General features: G+C 34.3%; 1 protein-coding gene and 1 pseudogene across 1 annotated transcript; both read left to right on the forward strand.

Annotated features, from left to right (window-relative positions):
- Positions 1–14262, forward strand: part of LOC142620741 (vacuolar protein sorting-associated protein 45 homolog) — a 56606-nt pseudogene extending 42344 nt beyond the window's left edge.
- Positions 231–6770, forward strand: LOC142619360 (G-type lectin S-receptor-like serine/threonine-protein kinase At1g11410). Its single transcript, XM_075792443.1, has 7 exons — positions 231–2219; positions 3436–3564; positions 4810–5009; positions 5212–5422; positions 5577–5814; positions 6057–6207; positions 6285–6770. The coding sequence occupies exons 1-7, from the start codon at positions 944–946 to the stop codon at positions 6585–6587; spliced, it is 2508 nt and encodes an 835-aa protein (XP_075648558.1). The 5' UTR covers positions 231–943; the 3' UTR covers positions 6588–6770.
- Positions 14263–17817: the final 3555 nt, after the last annotated feature.

Genomic DNA, 17817 nt, shown 5'->3' on the forward strand with positions numbered 1-17817 from the left:
GTTGGAGCATCGGGAGACTGTACAACGCCGGTACTTCCCCGTCGCCGGCAAAAATCCCGACTACAAAACCGTTGACCTTATTTCCACAGGTCAGCTTTTGTTTCAGACACTTCGAATTTTCTGTTGAGATTTTTAGGAGATTTCATTGGGAATTTTCAGAGGGATTTATTTGTGTTGTTTGGCTTGGATTTTTGCTGTTTTTTTTTTTTTTTGGGTTTTTGGGGTGGGTTTTGTTGGGATTTTAAGGAAATTTCATTGTGAATTTACAAAGGGATTTATTTGTTGTTTGGTTGGATTTTTGCTTTTTTTTTTTCTGGGATTTTTATTAGGATTTTTAGGAGATTTCATTGGAATTTTCAAAGGGATTTATGTGTGTTGTTTGGCTTGGATTTTTGCTGTTTTTTTTTTTTTTTTTTTTTTGGGGGGGTTTCTATTGGTTTTGAAAGAGTTTTTATTGGTAGTGTTGTTGATGCCGGTGACCAAGTCATGGGCTTCACCGTGGCTAAGGTTCCATTACAAAGAAAGTTCTGAGATGGAGAACTCAGAGAAGAGAGGGGGAGAGGAAATAAAAAAAAGTAACGGCGTTTATTTATTTTTTATTTTTTAAGTTCAAGGACAAAATTTTCTTTTTAGGATAAAATTGGTAGGATTTAAAATTTTTTGGACTTAATTGGATATTATCACAAACCTAAGGTGGTATGTGGAATTTACCCTAAACAAATATATAAACCCAATAATTTTTCTTCATTAGTCAATGTACATCTGAGTTCTAGGGTCAAAAATTGCTGCCGACTTAAATTAAAGTTGCCAAAGAAGACCAAAGTTTTTACATGGCTATCAAGCTCGCTCTCTCTACAAGCCAGTCTGCCACAAGTCCTTTTTTTTTTATTTTAATGAACAGTCAGCCACAAGTCCTGTTACCATACTCTTCATTAGAAAAAAAATGATGAATCCTGCTAAAGGGAACGTATTATTCCTTGTTCTCTCCCTTCTTCTTGTTTGCCCAATCTGCACTTCCCTTGACACCATAACACCAGACCAACCCCTCAAGGATGGTGATGGTCAACTTCTACTCTCAAACCAGAAAACCTTTGCACTTGGGTTTTTCAACCCCGGCAGTTCCAGTCACCGCTACGTTGGAATTTGGTATAACCAAATCATCGAAAAAACCGTTGTGTGGGTTGCAAACAGAGACGCTCCTCTCAATGATACCTCCGGAGTCCTCTCCATCAATGGTAAGGGAAACCTTGTACTCCACACCCAAAACCAAACCACTCCTATTTGGTCCACTAATGTTTCTTTTTCTGTCTCATCCACAAATAATTCTATGGCTAAGCTCTTAGATATAGGAAATCTTGTTTTGGTTCTACAAGACAGCCAACATGTTACATGGCAAAGTTTTGATTATCCCACCAATACTCTGCTTCCGTTTATGAAACTTGGGCTAGACCGGCGGACTGGGTTAAACCGGTTCCTAACATCTTGGAAGTCCAAAGATGACCCGGGAATTGGCAACTACTCATATCGAATGGTTCCAACTGGGTACGCTCAGGCATGCTTATACATGGGTCGGACTCTATTATGGCGTGCTGGATCTTGGACTGGCCTAAGATGGAGCGGTGTACCTGAAATGAAATCAAAATTATTCAATGTTAGCTTTGTGAATAATCAAGATGAAACCACCATTATGTACAGTATATTTTCAAATTTAGCTGATCCCAAAGTTTTTCCTAAAGCGATGGTCGATGAATCAGGAATTGTGCGACGGTCCTTATGGCAGGAGACTAGATGGGTTGAATATTGGTCTAGCTCACTAGCATTATGCGATAAGTATTTGAGTTGCGGTCCAAATAGTTATTGTGACCCATACAATGAGGTCAATTTTGAGTGCAAGTGCTTTCCTGGATTTGAACCCAAGTCATCTCGTGATTGCGTGAGGGAAAAGCAAGGAGTGGCCATGTGCAACAACGGAGAAGGTTTTGTGAAGTTGGCACATATGAAGATGCCAGATACTTCAATAGCACATGTGGACATGAGTTTGAGTATGATAGAGTGTGAGCAAAAGTGTTTGAGGAATTGTTCTTGTATGGCTTATGCAAGTGCAAATGAGAGTGAGGGAGGGATTGGTTGCTTGACATGGCAAGGGGACTTGGTGGATGCAAGAACATATCCTGATCTAGGACAAGATTTATATATACGTGTGGATGCAGATGTATTAGGTACTCTTTCATCTTTTATCTTTAAAATTTTAGAAAAACATTTTACGAAAATACATCCCATTTAGTGGCTAGGTCATTGGTCTGGTGAGCTAGGCAAACGATGTCAGTACTTCAGTGGTTGGAGCCATCGCTCCAATGACTAGTGCCAACATTCTGGTGGCCGAGGCCATCATTCCAACAACAAATGCTAGCAGTTTGGTCGCTGAAGCAGTGTGTCAGAGGTTCGATAACCAAAGCGACCATTCCAGTGACCAAAGACACTGCTCTAGCAGTAGTTGCCTAATCTTGGTTGTATGCTTGAAAAACATTGTTTGCCATACTAAACACCTAAAAATCATATTTGTTTTACTTCAAAACAAATAGTATGTTTGTGAAGATTCATGTCTATTGTATTATTTTAGTCCAAAGTTTATATAGAATACTAATCCAACATATAATTTTCCCTATGGTATTTACTTTAAAGTTGATTTAGGTCAAAATATTGAAAAATGGTTTTCTCCATTTAAAACAGATCCATTTCAAATTATATAGTACAAATCTAAATGAGTATTACATTCCATATGGGAAATAATTTATATATAGTTTTGTTAAATTATCTCAAAATATCAAAATTTTCCCAATGTCGACCTTATCTATTTCATAATAGTTCAAAACTCAAACAATGTGTGGAGAAGTAAAAATTATTTAAGAGTTGTATACACCTAATAACACAAGATTTCTACAATTATATTCATCACACGTAGTTGGTCCTCCTACTATGTAGTACTTGTTTTATTTGACTTTTTATTTTTATTTTTTTTTTATTGTTACAATAATGGGGAGGGAAGATTTGAATTATGATTCTACTTATATTAATAAGAAGCACTCTTGTTGTTTGACATTGTTGTTAGGTTTGCAATTTTTGTTTTTTGTTTCTTCTTTTAACATATTTTCTGCCTCAAAAAAAAAAAGAAAAAAGAATCACATATGGCACTTGACATTGTTGTGAAAACATGTTTGTTTTTTTTGTTTTGTTCTTTTGATACTTTGGACCTCAAAAAGAGAATCACATTTTCTCCTTAAAAAAAAAAAAAAAAAATCACATGTTCTCCTTAAACCCATTGTTTCATCCCTACTCTCATTTTCTTGTAAAATTGCATCAATAATAACTATTTATGTTCAAACAACTTGTCAAATTTATGATGTCATTATAATTTTCTTTTTTTTTTTTACTCAGCTCAATATGCTAAGAAAAATGGTCTTACTCAGAAAAAGAGGATGCTGGCAATTCTGGGAGTTTCTGTTGCTATAATGTTTCTTCTTGTAGTCCCAGTTGTGTATTGTTTTGTAACGAAGAAGAAGAAAGGTAAGGAAATTTAGAGCAATTTTTTTAAAACCTATTTCTATATTTCTAAGGCCAGTGAACAAATGCTCCCAAGATTACTCCAACACTATGTTTCAGGATTTATAAAAGAATAGGTAGAATTCATAGATCATGAAAAATTGAATAAAATGGGATGAAACTTGATTTATATTTCAAGCGTAGAAGTTGATAGAAGAAAACTGAAAAGAACTTTATATATTTTGTTATTATACTCATAATCATTTCTTTGGATCCAAAGATGGTATACTGAAGCAGCTAAGGAAAATTTTCAAATGCTTCTTACACAAATGTCAAATTCATAAGAAATATCACTCAAAGACAACATGGTCACAAATTCCATTTGACTTCTACAGAAAAAATACATGAGCACCATTGTACCCCATTTTACAAGCCTTTCTTGGGAGGGCAACCTGTCCTTCACTACTAGCCAAAATATGAAGGACTTGTTGGGAAAAGTTGCTTTAGACCATACTAGTTTCTACCATTCATTGAGACATAAATGTTTCTTATTTAATTCTACTCTGAATTGCAATCTTTCCTTCACTGCCAGCCAAAGACAGAGTATTAATGAATGCTTAGAAGCAGTTGCTTCAGACCATACCACTTTCTACCAATCAGATGTATCCATCTTGTTTCTTATTTCACTTCAGGTTGAAATCCATGTGACTTTTCCATATTTAGATGAAATCAAGTACATTGAGTTGTCTTAGCTAATTTTAATCAATGAAAATAAGCTTGTAGGGTAGTATATTTTGATCTAATAGGTTTCCAAGGCTACTGCATTTCTTTCAGAAAATTGGATACTTTTACAAACTCCAAAATTGCAATATCATACACCACCTTGTGGACAAAGTTGGGGATCAAAACACCTTCAGGGTGTCAATTATCATGCCACATATATAATTTTTTCACCTTTTCAACTAAAAGCTTGATGAATAGCCCATCCAATTCCTTGGCATTTTAAGATTTTCTCCAGTCGCATTAGCGGGCCTGAGGAACTTTCACCTCCCATAAGCACTTACCTCTTAGAAAAGTGCATTTTAACCAAATGGGATTTCCTGTCAAAGAAATAAAAAATTGTAAGCTTCAATATTTCCTTTTAGTTTCCTCTGTTTCATTCTTTTATTTTAGTGTGTTTCTCAGATTTATTAAATTAGGCTTTTATGTGTGAATTCCTAATTGGACAAAAATGGCTACTAGCATTATTAATTACTTGTTTTATAACAGAGATGAGGCATAACACATATTCAGATAGTGCTGAATCCACTTTACCATACTTCGAAGACTCTCCAAGTAGAAGGGACCTCGATGGAACTAGAAGAAATTCAAATTTGCCATTATTTGATCTAAGAACCATTGTTGCAGCTACAAATAACTTCTCTATTGCTAACAAGCTTGGCCAAGGTGGTTTTGGCCCAGTTTATAAGGTAGTCTCATTGAACGAGTCCCAGAATTTGCATAATTTCTTTTCAAGTGTGTTTATGCATCATAAATTCCATTGTGAATGTTTACGGGTACTCATTGAGTATGAATTTGTTGTGTACAATTGGGCTTCCCCAAATAGTTACCAAGTTGAGTTTCTTTCAACAATTGTGCACTATGACAATGATATTTGGACTTTAATTGCAGGGTTTGTTACAAAATGGAATGGTAATAGCAGTAAAAAGACTATCAAAATACTCTGGACAAGGAATAGAACAATTTAAAACAGAAGTTGCACTAATTGCTAAACTCCAACATAGAAACCTTGCGAGAATTTTAGGTTGTTGCATTCACAAAGAAGAGAAGATGTTGATCTATGAGTACTTATCAAATAAAAGCTTGGACTCTTTCATTTTTGGTATGTCTTTTTTTTCACATTAACCTCACTCATCATCACTAGAAAACTATCTTCCCATTACAAACATATCAGTTCCAAGTAGCAAGATTTTATACCTAAGTAACAAAGCACGAATGCAATGCAATCTAATCCAAGTTCTCATTTCTTCATTTAGATGAAACAAAAAGGTCATGTTTAGATTGGGGAAAGCGATTTGAGATAATTTGCGGAATTGGTCGAGGGATCTTATATCTTCATCAAGACTCAAGATTAAGAATTATCCACAGAGATTTAAAGGCTAGCAATGTTCTACTTGACAATGCATTGAATCCAAAAATTTCAGATTTTGGTATGGCTAGAATTGTTGGAGGGGACCAAATTGAAGCTAATACAAATTGCGTTGTTGGAACATAGTAAGTATGGTAGAAAAAAAAGATATAATTTTTTAACCGATTACTGGATTACCATTTTTACATCTAATGAGAGTCCAAACTAAAGTCCTTTGTAAGAAAAAATATATATATTAAGGATATCTCTATAATTCGTTTTCATATTGTGTTACTTCAGATTTTACATGTATGTTAGTGCCCAAAGGGCTATTTTCGATCATTTTACGTTGAGGTTCAATATCTTCCTTTTCATTGTGCTATGACAGTGGTTATATGTCACCTGAGTATGCAATGCAAGGACTATTTTCAATAAAGTCTGACGTATATAGCTTTGGGGTATTACTGCTAGAGATCATTACTGGCAAAAAGAACAGTACTTATCATCATGATGGTCCTTCCTCAAATTTGATTGGACATGTAAGTACATGTGCAAACAATGACTACAAAATTAAGTCTAGATTGTTGAGCCTAATATGATTAATATCTTGTCTTAGGTTTGGGACCTATGGAGAGAAGACAATTCCATGAAAATGGTCGACCCATTACTAGCTGAAGCATATCCTGCTAATGAAGTTTTAAGATGCATTCAAATTGGGCTTTTGTGTGTGCAAGAACATGCGATAGACCGGCCAACCATGTCAACTGTTGTTTTCATGTTGGGTAATGACACACATCTTCCTTCTCCAAAACAACCTGCATTTATTTTGAAGGATCCTTACACTAGTACAAATAGATCAACTAGTTCAGCATCTAATTCAATAAATGAAATAACACTTTCTACAATTGACGGTCGTTAAAACCCCAAATTATTTGTAGCAAGTGTACTAATATTCCATTACAACATAGGACTGAGTTACTCAAAGTCTACTCTACATTACAAATTTTTTTTTTTGTATGAACAATTGAACATAATGTATGCACTGTAAAATTATTACAAAAAAGAAGATATATAATATTATACAAACTATTATTGTCTAGAACTTGTGATGAAATCACTACCATCTCCTTTAGCTTTTTCTTTCAAGTGGTTTCTGAAATTAATATACAAAAAGTTAACTGCGTATATATGTTCTATGGAGATAACTTCATTGGTTTTCAGAACAAGATTTCCAAAGTTACAAAGATCTTTTTTTTTGGTGTGAAATTTACTAAGTTTAATCATGAAGATTTAAAAGAGGAATGTTGAATGCATAATACTGGAATTTAATTTAGATTTCAGGGTGTTTTACTCAAAACAGAACCATTGTATTTATGAATTGTGCCTAGCCTATTGACATGCTTGGGTATGGCTAATATTTTTAACTTAAAAGAGCACTTCAACCAAGACAATATTACTAAATAAGTTAGAATAGCAGTTTATAACTTTGATGGCAGATCCTCTTGTATAGCAAGGAGAAGTGTGAAAAAATGGGTGACAAAAAGTTGTAATCATTTCCTCCATTTTGCTTAAATTTGGCCCAATTCTACTTTTGTGGTCACTTATAATTGTGAAGGTGCCTTATTGAGAGTGTGTGATTCTCTCCTTGAAGTTCACTTGAAAAAAAAAAAACCTCAAACTAGTTTTCACAACATCAGCATCATAAGGAACAAATTAATGTAAAATAGCAGGACACAAGTGATGATTATAATTGTAGAAGATCTTATCATGTTAGACATCTACAAATTTTAAACAATTTCAATTTGTCAACCTGTAGCTTATAGCTTTGCAATTTTATTTTATTTTTTGGTGAAATGAGGATAGGTTTGTAAAAATTTTAATAAAAAGAGAAGATATCCATTGGGAAAATTTTAATATTTTTTGGGATGGTTTAACAAAACTATATATAATTTCTTTGCAACATGCATAAAATCTAGATGTTCTAGATGTGCTAAACATTCTATTCAAACCTTCATTTAGCTAAAAGGTAGAACTAAATATTATACAATGTTTTGTTTAAGACATTGTTTTAAACGATATTATTTTTAACATCTCAATGAAAATATAGGTTTATTCACTACCTTTCTTAAGACCCAGCTATGATGATTTTACTGTCTTCAAAGTTCAAACAAGAAGTGATTCAGTAATGCCAATTTATTTTTTATCTATTTTTGTTTATCAATGTGAATTACACTATGTTGGGTAATCAAAAAGAATGGAAGTAACCCAAATATTTTTTTTTTGAAGATCCCACATACAAATGTAGCCTGCCTTCCAAGCCCTTCATGGAGAATGGGCTTAGATACTAAAAGCGGGCTTTTAAAAGGTGCTACCATACCATACACGTAATCATGTGCAACACTATTTCACAGTATGCAGCTAGATGTTTAGATTTTACATTTCAAAGTGCAAAATATATCTTTAGGGATGTTTGAATTTTATACCTTGAAGTTTAAGAATTTGAATTTTACCCCTAACGTTATATACTGTTTTAATTAGCAACCCCTCTGTTAAGTTTATACTGATGCATGTGTTTGTTAAGTGACACGTAAGGTCATGATGTGTATCTATTGATTCAATCAAATCATGACACATGGATTTCACTACTCCATGTCATATGAATACCCAAAATAAAATTAAACTTTAATTATTAAAATAAATTCTTTAAAATTCAAAATTGCAAAAACTAAATAGAATTAAAAAAAATAAATAATATAAATTTTTTTCTTAGATTTGTACCTAAAACAAAGGAAAGAAACCAATTCTTGTTTCTCAAATCAAGGATTGATCTGGACCTTAAAAATACAATTCTTCATTTATGAGTCACCTTTAGCCAACTTAAAAATAAAGAACCCTTAACATCAAACATATTTGTTGGATCTGGACTTCAGATTTCACAACCTGTGTTCCTGAGTTTGTAGATTTCAAGTTGTGTTGGGTAACCTTGCTTGTCACCACTCTTCACCACCGTGTACATATTAGTTTTTTTTTTAATTTTAAATTTAAGGAAAATAAATATTTTTTTATTCTAATAATTAAAGTTTTGTTTTGCTATTTATATGACGTGGAATAGTGAATACCATGTGTCGCGATATGATTTGATCAATCAATACACACCATAAGTTTATATGTCACTTAACGGACACATCAGCAAACAATTAACTGAAGGGCTACTAATCAAAACAACATATAATGTTAGATTGTAAGATTCAAATTCTGAAACTTTAGGCAATGTAAAAAAAAAAAAAGTTGGTGATGGCAATGACAAATTGACAATGGCATAGTATGTGGTGAGTTGGTGTCTGGCAAAACCCACTCTCTCTCATAACCACAAGATAACCGACAAACCCTATCTCCTTTGTTGGAGAGACTTGAGAATGAGTGAGATTTGAGAAAAGAAAAAAGGAGGATTTAAGGTAGTAAACTTTTTTCTACAACCCACTACATATAAGTTGAAAGGACTATCGAGTATTGATATGTACTTTTAGTCATATGATTGTTTTAATGAATCATATGACTTTTTTAAATAATACACGTAAATTATAATTCTTCATGTAATGTCTTGGAGGAGATTTCTTCAAATTGGTTTGGAGTAAAATGTTGTATTTTTCGTAATCTATTACTAATCACTTTATTTAAATTGTCAATCAATTTTGAAAAATTTCTTATTAATCATTGTCATTCACTCGTCAGAAACTATTATTTGTTGGTTGATTTGGTTCAACAAGGTAGCTGTTAGTTAGTGTAGTTTGTGACTTGAATAGCCCTAAAGATTTTTCAAAGCTTGCTCATCTCAAGCTCAATGTCATCTCTACAATAGATGCAGTTGATATGGTTGCCTAAGGCCTAGGTAGAAAAAAGGCCCCCAAATTTTAACCAATAATGTTTTTTTAAAAAATTAATTAAGCTTATATATTAGCTAACAAATAAAATAATTTTTTTTATCAAATGAAAGACAAGAAAAAAAGAGATAAAAATGCTACATCCACAACATTTTTACAAAGAAAAAAAAAAAAAAATCCTAAATAGCAAGTAGTTATTGATCGTTATTGATGACAAAAAAATAATTGTAGTAGTAGGTTCAAATTAGAATCAGTAACAATTTAATACCTAAGATTTGTTGTGAAAAAACTTCTCAAAAAATAAATAGTTCACCATTTTCACAATAGTTGAGTTGGCAAATTTTTACTAGCTCTCACCTAGTCCACTACTAACATCATTTTTGTACTTACCACTATTAATCTACCACATCCATAGGTGTGAAAAGTTTTGTCAAATTTTTTGTGTCTATAGACTTCTAATTTTTTTTTTTACGTGGTTCATGTTAATTACTAATTAGTAATTGTGAAGGTGATTGATCTGAGCACACTACTTGGCCATGGGCCCTATTCGAGGATGAATAAAGATCCACATATATGTGAACCAAAATCTGACACATGGACTAGGTCCAAGGAGGGAAGATGTCTAGATCATTTAGAAATAGACAAAAGCTGAGAATGAGAGGTCCGAGGAGAAAAGGTAGACTGGTTCGCAGACCGAGGATCCTGAGAAGCAAAGACACCTTGGGAATACTTTAAGTAACTGCCTACACCAGAAAGTAAAGCTTCAGGGAAGACAACAAAGCTGTGTAAGTAACGGGAGGAAATATCTAGGAAGGTGATTGACACCTCCATGTTTAATGCACTGCACCAATTGAATTGACCGCATTTATGAGAAAAAGACACTTGAACAATGATTTCACAGCTCACAGCCCTCTCTACCACCTCTAAAAGGGTCTTGATGGAACAAGCATCCAAATGGTTCCCTTGAAACGTACAGATGGAGGGCTGAGATGCAATGGGAGGGACTATATAAGGAAAGGAATCCCACAGAAGTAGGAAATGCACATTTGATACAAGAAATAGAGAAAGGTATAGAAAATTGAGTCTCATTGTAAAAGTATCAACAATGATTTTTAATGAACAATTCCTCCTCGGACTTGCTCGAGGAAGATTTTATGCTTAATTTGCGTCTCTTGCACTCATATTAATAGCGCTAGGCCAATTATCCACAAGTTTGTATTTACTCTGCATTGTAGTTGGCTCATAAAACCCATTCTCTTACAAATCTATTATTTTGGGCTTGTTGTATTGGGTCGCACTACTCTAAGTGGACTTCGGCCACAATCCTAGTCGTTACAATTGGTGCCATCTGTGTGAAAAGGCACCTACAATCTTTGTTAGTTAGGCTCTCTTTCTGATAGCAAGGAGAAGAGATGGCAGGCTCTAGGCAGAATAGAGAGGAGTCCGTGGGGTCGCAACATGTTGACCATTTTGTCAACTTGTAGAGAAGAAGGGATCGAGAGGCTAGTCGAACTCCTAGTGTATGGGTTGAAATGGACTACACGTATCATACTAGCAAAAGTCATTTGAGGCCTAGAAGTCATATCTCTCATGATGAAGAAACGAGGAATCTCATGCTAGAGATTGATCATTTACATAAAAAGTTGTGCCACAGGGAGCATGTTAGGGGGAATAGGATGCCCCCATCCAACTCAGGGACTGTTAGGGGAAATTTCCTTAAGTTTCCCTTTGAATTTAGACCAATGGATAACTCAAGGAATTAAGGTTTGGTAAGCTGCATCTCTGGTTCATTTTGCGAAAATTAAGCGGAAGATATTAAACAGCATGTGCTGGGCATTCTAGGGAGTTTCAATTTCAAGTGTTTTTGGGTGTTATTGTGTCTGTGTTTCCATGTCAATTGGGAGAAAAGTCACATCCTAGTTTTAAGCTCTCCATAAGTTTTTGATCTGCCCAATGTTTGAATTTAGGGTTTAAACTTCTTTCCTTGATGAAACCAACAAAACCCAGCTTTAGCCTCATTATTATAAACAATAAACCCTTAGTCTTTTGGGGTTGGCTATGGATCTGGTTTTTTTATTTTGGGGAGGGTGGGGGAATCCTTACAGTTTCTTTTTTTGGGGGAGTGGGGTGGGGGTTTGGGGGGGGGGGGGGGGAATAGGTTTTCTAGAGGTGTTTGTAAGTTATTTGAAGTTTCATAGGTGATTAGCAGTTAGTGACATCATCCAATAGGATTAACACAAAATTTATGCCTTATCGTAAAAACGAAAGGCCTATGCAAGAAATATTGCTTATGTTTGATTACCTAATTTTCCTTTTTCTGTTACAAGATTATAATGCTATTTGGTCTCCTGAATTATTGTTTATATTAGCATATCATGTTTATTCCCTTTGCATTCTCAAAAAAAAAAAAAAAAAAAAAAAGTTTATTCCCTTCAAGTTATTGTCTGAAACAAAGTGTTCATCTACTCATATTGAGTTGTGCTACATAACACCGTTTAGAGACTGCACCCCCCCCCCCCCCCCCCGGCGCACGCGCGCGCACGCAACACTAACATGGGTACACCAGTAAACACTGGGGAGGGAGAGATGTGATGGTGCTTTTTTGGTGTCGATAGACTTACCTACTGATATATGATTTGAGATTCCTGAATTTGACACCTTGAAATTAGAGCCGGAAATATCTAGTATACGGCTCAAATGTTGAGAATTGACCTTCCCTTTTCAAACTTCAATGCAGGCAATGACAAATCTTTTAAACAATGAAAGTGTATCTGATATTGACCATTTACGCTTAGTGATGCTTTATGCTTTGCACTACGAGAAGGAAAGCCCTGTTCTATTGATGCGACTTTTCAACAAACTAGCTTCTCGGTCTGCCAAGTACAAACCAGGGGTAAAATAAGCAAACCAGCATTTCTGTTTTGCATGCTTTGATGCTTTAGTAAAGCTGCAAATATGTTGAAATTGTTGTGTTCCTTGCTAGTTGCTAGATGATTCACTGGTTTTGAAAAATTGGCCATCATGGCATGACAGCGAACTGGGGATCTTTTTGAAAATCGAGATCTTTTGAATATTTCTCGTAAACATGTCAAAATATTGTTGACTGAAAAGATCAAAAACAGAAGAAGAAGAAGAAGAAGAAAGATCCAGCAGCTCAAGCTAACAAAAGATGAAGAGTTGAAACAGGTTGAAGGTTGAACAAGCACTGCATTGAAGATGTTGCCTCAGGCAGAGAGGCAGAGCATCAAAACAGAGTATTGGAAGAATTGCAGTTGTGACAACTATACGACAGTCATTTACTCTACAGTAGCTGATACGACCTTTAGTTTTACAATTAGTTCAATTAATAGATATTTTATATATGAACACGTGTAATGATTTGATTGGTTGTAAGGGTTAGATCCGTATAATGTGGAGTTAGTTAGGAGTTCCTTATCTCTTGCTTGTTTTCTCTCTTTGTTTACTTTACTAGCTCTCTGTTTTCTTACAAAACATGGCTCGTGGACTGAAGGTTAGTTAGAAGCACTTCACTTCACATCATTTTCCCATATGCTGTACGGGGTTGAGAATGTTTACACCCAGCACCAACCCCTTTTGTTCCAAACCACGGAAAGCATTTCCAAGAGACGGTTGAGAGATGTGGACTACCCATATGTTAGCAATCACTTTCAGCAGGTCAGACTCGTTTTCTAAAATAACTGCTTCTTCCCAGGAAGGTTGCAGCTTATCTGTTGCAAATTTTGGAATGTAGCATGGTTTCTTTCCACTGTTTCAAGAACTGGAGCAGACCAGTTGATTCAACTGGTTCAATCAAGAACTCTATACCAATCCAAATATAGCCTAAAACGGTAAAACAAGATTTTCTGAAAAAACCAGGGTTAACTAAATGGTTGTGGTCAGACTGCAAAAACTGGTAACTGGAACTTCTTGTGCATGTGTGTGTGGTACATGTTTATGTATGTGTGTAGGTTTGTATGTACATGTATGTGTGCATTTTATTAAGAAGTGGTGCCAAGGTAAGTCTAGATATGCTACTAATTTTACTCTTTAATAATGAGGAGTTTATGAGGAAAACCCACTTCATTCAACTTTCTCAGTCTAAATAACATACTATCTCTCATCAGATATACGATGCCAATGTCCACCTTTCAGCACTTGTTAAAGAAGGTATCAATTAGGGATTTCTTATCTTTGGGAGCTTCTTGATTTCCTTACTAACATCCAAATCAGATATACAATTTTGATAAGTAATAAATTGTATTAAGAGGAAAAAAGAAAAAGAAACAAAAGGAAATCCTAGTGCATGGGAGGTATGCAAGGAAAGCACTTCAAAAAAAATATACAAGTAATAGTTTTCTTTTCATTGAGAAAGTGCAAAAAGGGGCAAGGGTGGCTTTTTTGGGAGTGTTTTCATAGAAGGGTTAATGAGAATTTGGGATGTGATAAGAGAGCATGGGATTGGGTTTTTGGGTCTTGTGGGTACCGGTGGTGGGTAAGCTTTATTTTTTGAGATTAGAGGTTGTTGGCGAGGGTGATGGTAAGGTATTGAAATGCAAAGAGGCTTGCATGGCTATCTGAAAATATTTGGGAGAGAAGAAAGGTGTGTGGAAGAAAATAATGGTGTGGGATACTTTGGTTGCTTTGTTGGTGTTCTTATAGGAAATGAACAAGTACTGTGTCAAGCGGGAGCTATCCAGCTCTTCGAGCGAGTAAGAAGAGCAATGGACACGTGTGAGATGTGTTTGAACTTTGAAGGTTGGGCGAAAATGGGCAAATGCCCATTTTGTGCAAAACAAAATGGGCAAATTCTCCCTTTTCCAAACTAATTTGGTGAAACTCGATTTTCTCAAAATCGAGTTTTAAAAAAAAAATTTTGGAGCCCTATAGCGACGTTTAAAAGAGCTTATACTGACATTTTGTAACTCGAGCTTCATCGAGTTCTAAAACACCGCTAGAGGCTCCTTAAAACGTCGCTATAGGGCTTAACTTGATTTTCAGAAAATCAAGTTTCAAAAGAGGGGTATTTCCCTAATTAGTTTGAAAAATTGAGCAAAATGCTTTTTTTTTTTTTTTTTTTTTGCACGAAAAGAGCATTTACCTATTTTGGCCTTGAAGGTTGGGTTATGTACTATTTATTCAACATTAACCTTTTCCACTAGCAAGTTATCATTTTTTTACTTTTTATGGTAAAAAAGCTGGTTAAAATTAGAAGTTTTGTAGAAATCAATACGAATACTTGTCCTATTCTAGGTGCTTCACCAACCAACCGTTAGTTACCATATGTAATAGTGAAATATTAAGATTCAGAAACCCAAAAAAAAAAAAAGTGAAATATTAAGACTCAAAAAGTAGTACCCAACTTTAAAACATATAATTTGATAGTTAAGAAGAATGAGATTTGAACTCAAAATATCCTAATTGGAAGTATCAATGAGTACTACAAAACTCTTAGCAAATTCTAAAATTTTTATCTATATAGAAATACACTAATACTACATGAGATTTATGCCAATGATGAATTCAAATAGTAGCCTATTGCAATGTATTAATTATGACTCAAAAACCAAAACTAGCAATCACCTATCACAGACATTACTCCAAAATCCAAATCCAAATCAACCCCACAATGAAACCAACCACCGCAATTACACCATCACAAATCAACCCAAATACGACAAGCAAGTCACTATCTTAGCAAAGGCTAATCAAAAACCAAGTTCTATGGTTGCCTAGAAATATAGCCATCCCCTACAAACCATGATGACATTTATAGTTATATATTTTAACTTTTACAACCATTTTTAGTGCTAAAGGTAAAATAGTAATTTTACACAGGTGTAAATTTCGTAAATGACCTTGACATGTAATTTCACACATCACTAGTAGTCATTATGCAATTAATAAGGATTAATAGGTCCGTATATTTTGTGTACAAAACAATGCTTAAGACTATTGTTTTATGGAAGCTTTGAATTTTATTGGTCAACAAATTATTTTACCACAGACATGCATGCGTAAGATTATCATATATTAATTTGTATTGGTCCTAAAAAATTAATTCTATTGGTCTGAATTTGTAAGGCACAAAACGATTCCAAGTTTTTTTTTTTTTAAGAAGAAGGTTTAGGTTGTATCTTTATTAAAACAATAGCCAAAATCGGCTACGAATACAATATTAAGATGTGAAAGAACATCCTCTATCCGCACCAAAAAATTGCAAATACTTTATATCTTTTTTCTTGTAAAGGATACACATCAAATAGTGTCTTCAAATGTAAGACTGTTCAACCCTAAATACAATGAAAATGCCTAAGTTTCCTCTTACAGTGATTCTTAGGAGCCCCAATACACTAAGTTCACCCACACACAACCCAAGCCACAAAATTTACTATATTTCTTTGAACTTTTTTTACCACACACATATTATAAATATTCATAGGATTCGTCCACTTACAACAACTTTTAGTCATTTTCTAGCTTATCATATTGGTTACATAATCAATGGAGCATAGATTTGCCGAAAGCATAATTGTTTCGAAAAAAATCATTTAAAGAGCATGTGTATATCGGGTAGTAGAGAATGAATATTAGATATTGAATTAATTGCAAAGGAGGGTTTATAGAAAAGAGGATCGAGACACAGTACCAAGAGATAGAGAAGAAACAAGAAGAATGCCGGAGAAAAAGGGAGTGAATAGTAACATTTCTTATGTAAATGTGGCTAGCTTGTATGAAAAAAGTGGGTCATCCCTTTAAGAATATCGGTCTTTTCTTCCTTATTTTTCTCTTAGGGCGGAGCCCTCCTTTTGTTTTTTGTTTCCCTCTCTTATAAATTCGCTGTTGTAGGCCACTGTTGGACTGATCCAGCCATTATTCTAAGTGGGCTTGGGCAGCCAGTTTTTCTGGTCCTTACATTTTTCATGCATATCTTGGTTAGATTTATACGTCTGTATATTGAAGATGATTATATGATATGAAATTTTTTTTCCAACATGTGTCACTGAGTTTACATCATGTAAATTATAAATTAATAAATTAATTAAAGAATATGTTTTTTTTGGGGTCGTGTTTTGCATGTCATTTTAAGATAGATCTATGGACCTTTTTTTTACGTAATAATTATATTAGTTCACATGAAATTGGAAAAAATAATTTGAATACTAAAAATTTTCAGATTTGATTTTTTATAAGAGTTCTCATGATATATGTTTATTCATCATTCAGAATCCGGAGCTAGGGTTTGTGTAATTGTACAGTTGTACCCTCACACGTTGATGAATTGTACATGATTTTGTGGATATATGTTTGTGGATGTCCTATCCTATTAGATCATAATGTATTGCATGTTTTTCCTACTTTTTTTGTTTTCACTTATTTCTTTCATGATTAGCCTGTTTATGTCTTGATTTCCTAGTTGTTATTTTTAGCTAAGCAAACTGAATGTGCATGAAATTTGAAAATTTTTAGTTTTAATTTTCTGTTTTCTATTACATACAACTATCATGTAATTGCATGATTAGATAGGTGGATTTATTTATATTGGCTATTTACTCTTAGTGACCAACTTAGGTTGGGCAAGATAGGTTCCTAACACTTTTCACCTGATAATTTAGCCCATAAACTTAGTCAATTAGATGCAATGACGAAGCGAGATTTTTTTCTTGAGAGGAGGGGAGCAATGAGTAAAACTGAATATATATATATATATATATATATATTTCATTTTTCATGAAAGTTGCAAATGGTTGTAGGGAATTTTTTTAAAATCCAAGGGGGCCTTGGACCCCCCCCCCCCCTTTACCCACCTTCCCTTTGCCAATGATTAGACTCAGATTAGGCCTTTCCACTGTAAGTTTTCTTATTTAACTTGAAAATAAAGCTATATCCGTTTAATTTTGTAGATTGTATTTAAAATTAAAACCATGCAAGTCAATTTTTGGCATTTCAAAATTGACATATTGCATATTGTATGTGAGTACATAAAAGGTCATTCATATTCTAGAAGACCAAACTATTTACGAAAGTGGGTGTTTAACATCTTCCCACTCTATAACCTAACCCCCAAATTTAAGATTTTAGGTTCATAAATTAGTCTTTTCTTTTTCTTTGGTAGAATGTAATTAGGACCAAAATTTTGTATTCTTTTACTTATTAGCAAGCCTGTTCAAGATCCAACCGGCACCGATGAAACTGGCCGGTGCCGAACCGATCCGACCACTTCCAAGCCCACCATAGGTGTCCAACATGGTGGTCGGCGGCGATCTAGAC

This window comes from Castanea sativa, chromosome 12, assembly GCF_040712315.1.
Source record: "Castanea sativa cultivar Marrone di Chiusa Pesio chromosome 12, ASM4071231v1".
Lineage (NCBI taxonomy): Eukaryota > Viridiplantae > Streptophyta > Magnoliopsida > Fagales > Fagaceae > Castanea > Castanea sativa.

Coding starts and splice junctions, on each gene's coding strand:
- LOC142619360 (XM_075792443.1), top strand. CDS start 944: ATGATGAATCCTGCTAAAGGGAACGTATTATTCCTTGTTCTCTCCCTT. Junction 2,220..3,435: donor TGTGGATGCAGATGTATTAG/GTACTCTTTCAT, acceptor TTTTTTACTCAG/CTCAATATGCTAAGAAAAAT. Junction 5,010..5,211: donor GTTTTGGCCCAGTTTATAAG/GTAGTCTCATTG, acceptor CTTTAATTGCAG/GGTTTGTTACAAAATGGAAT.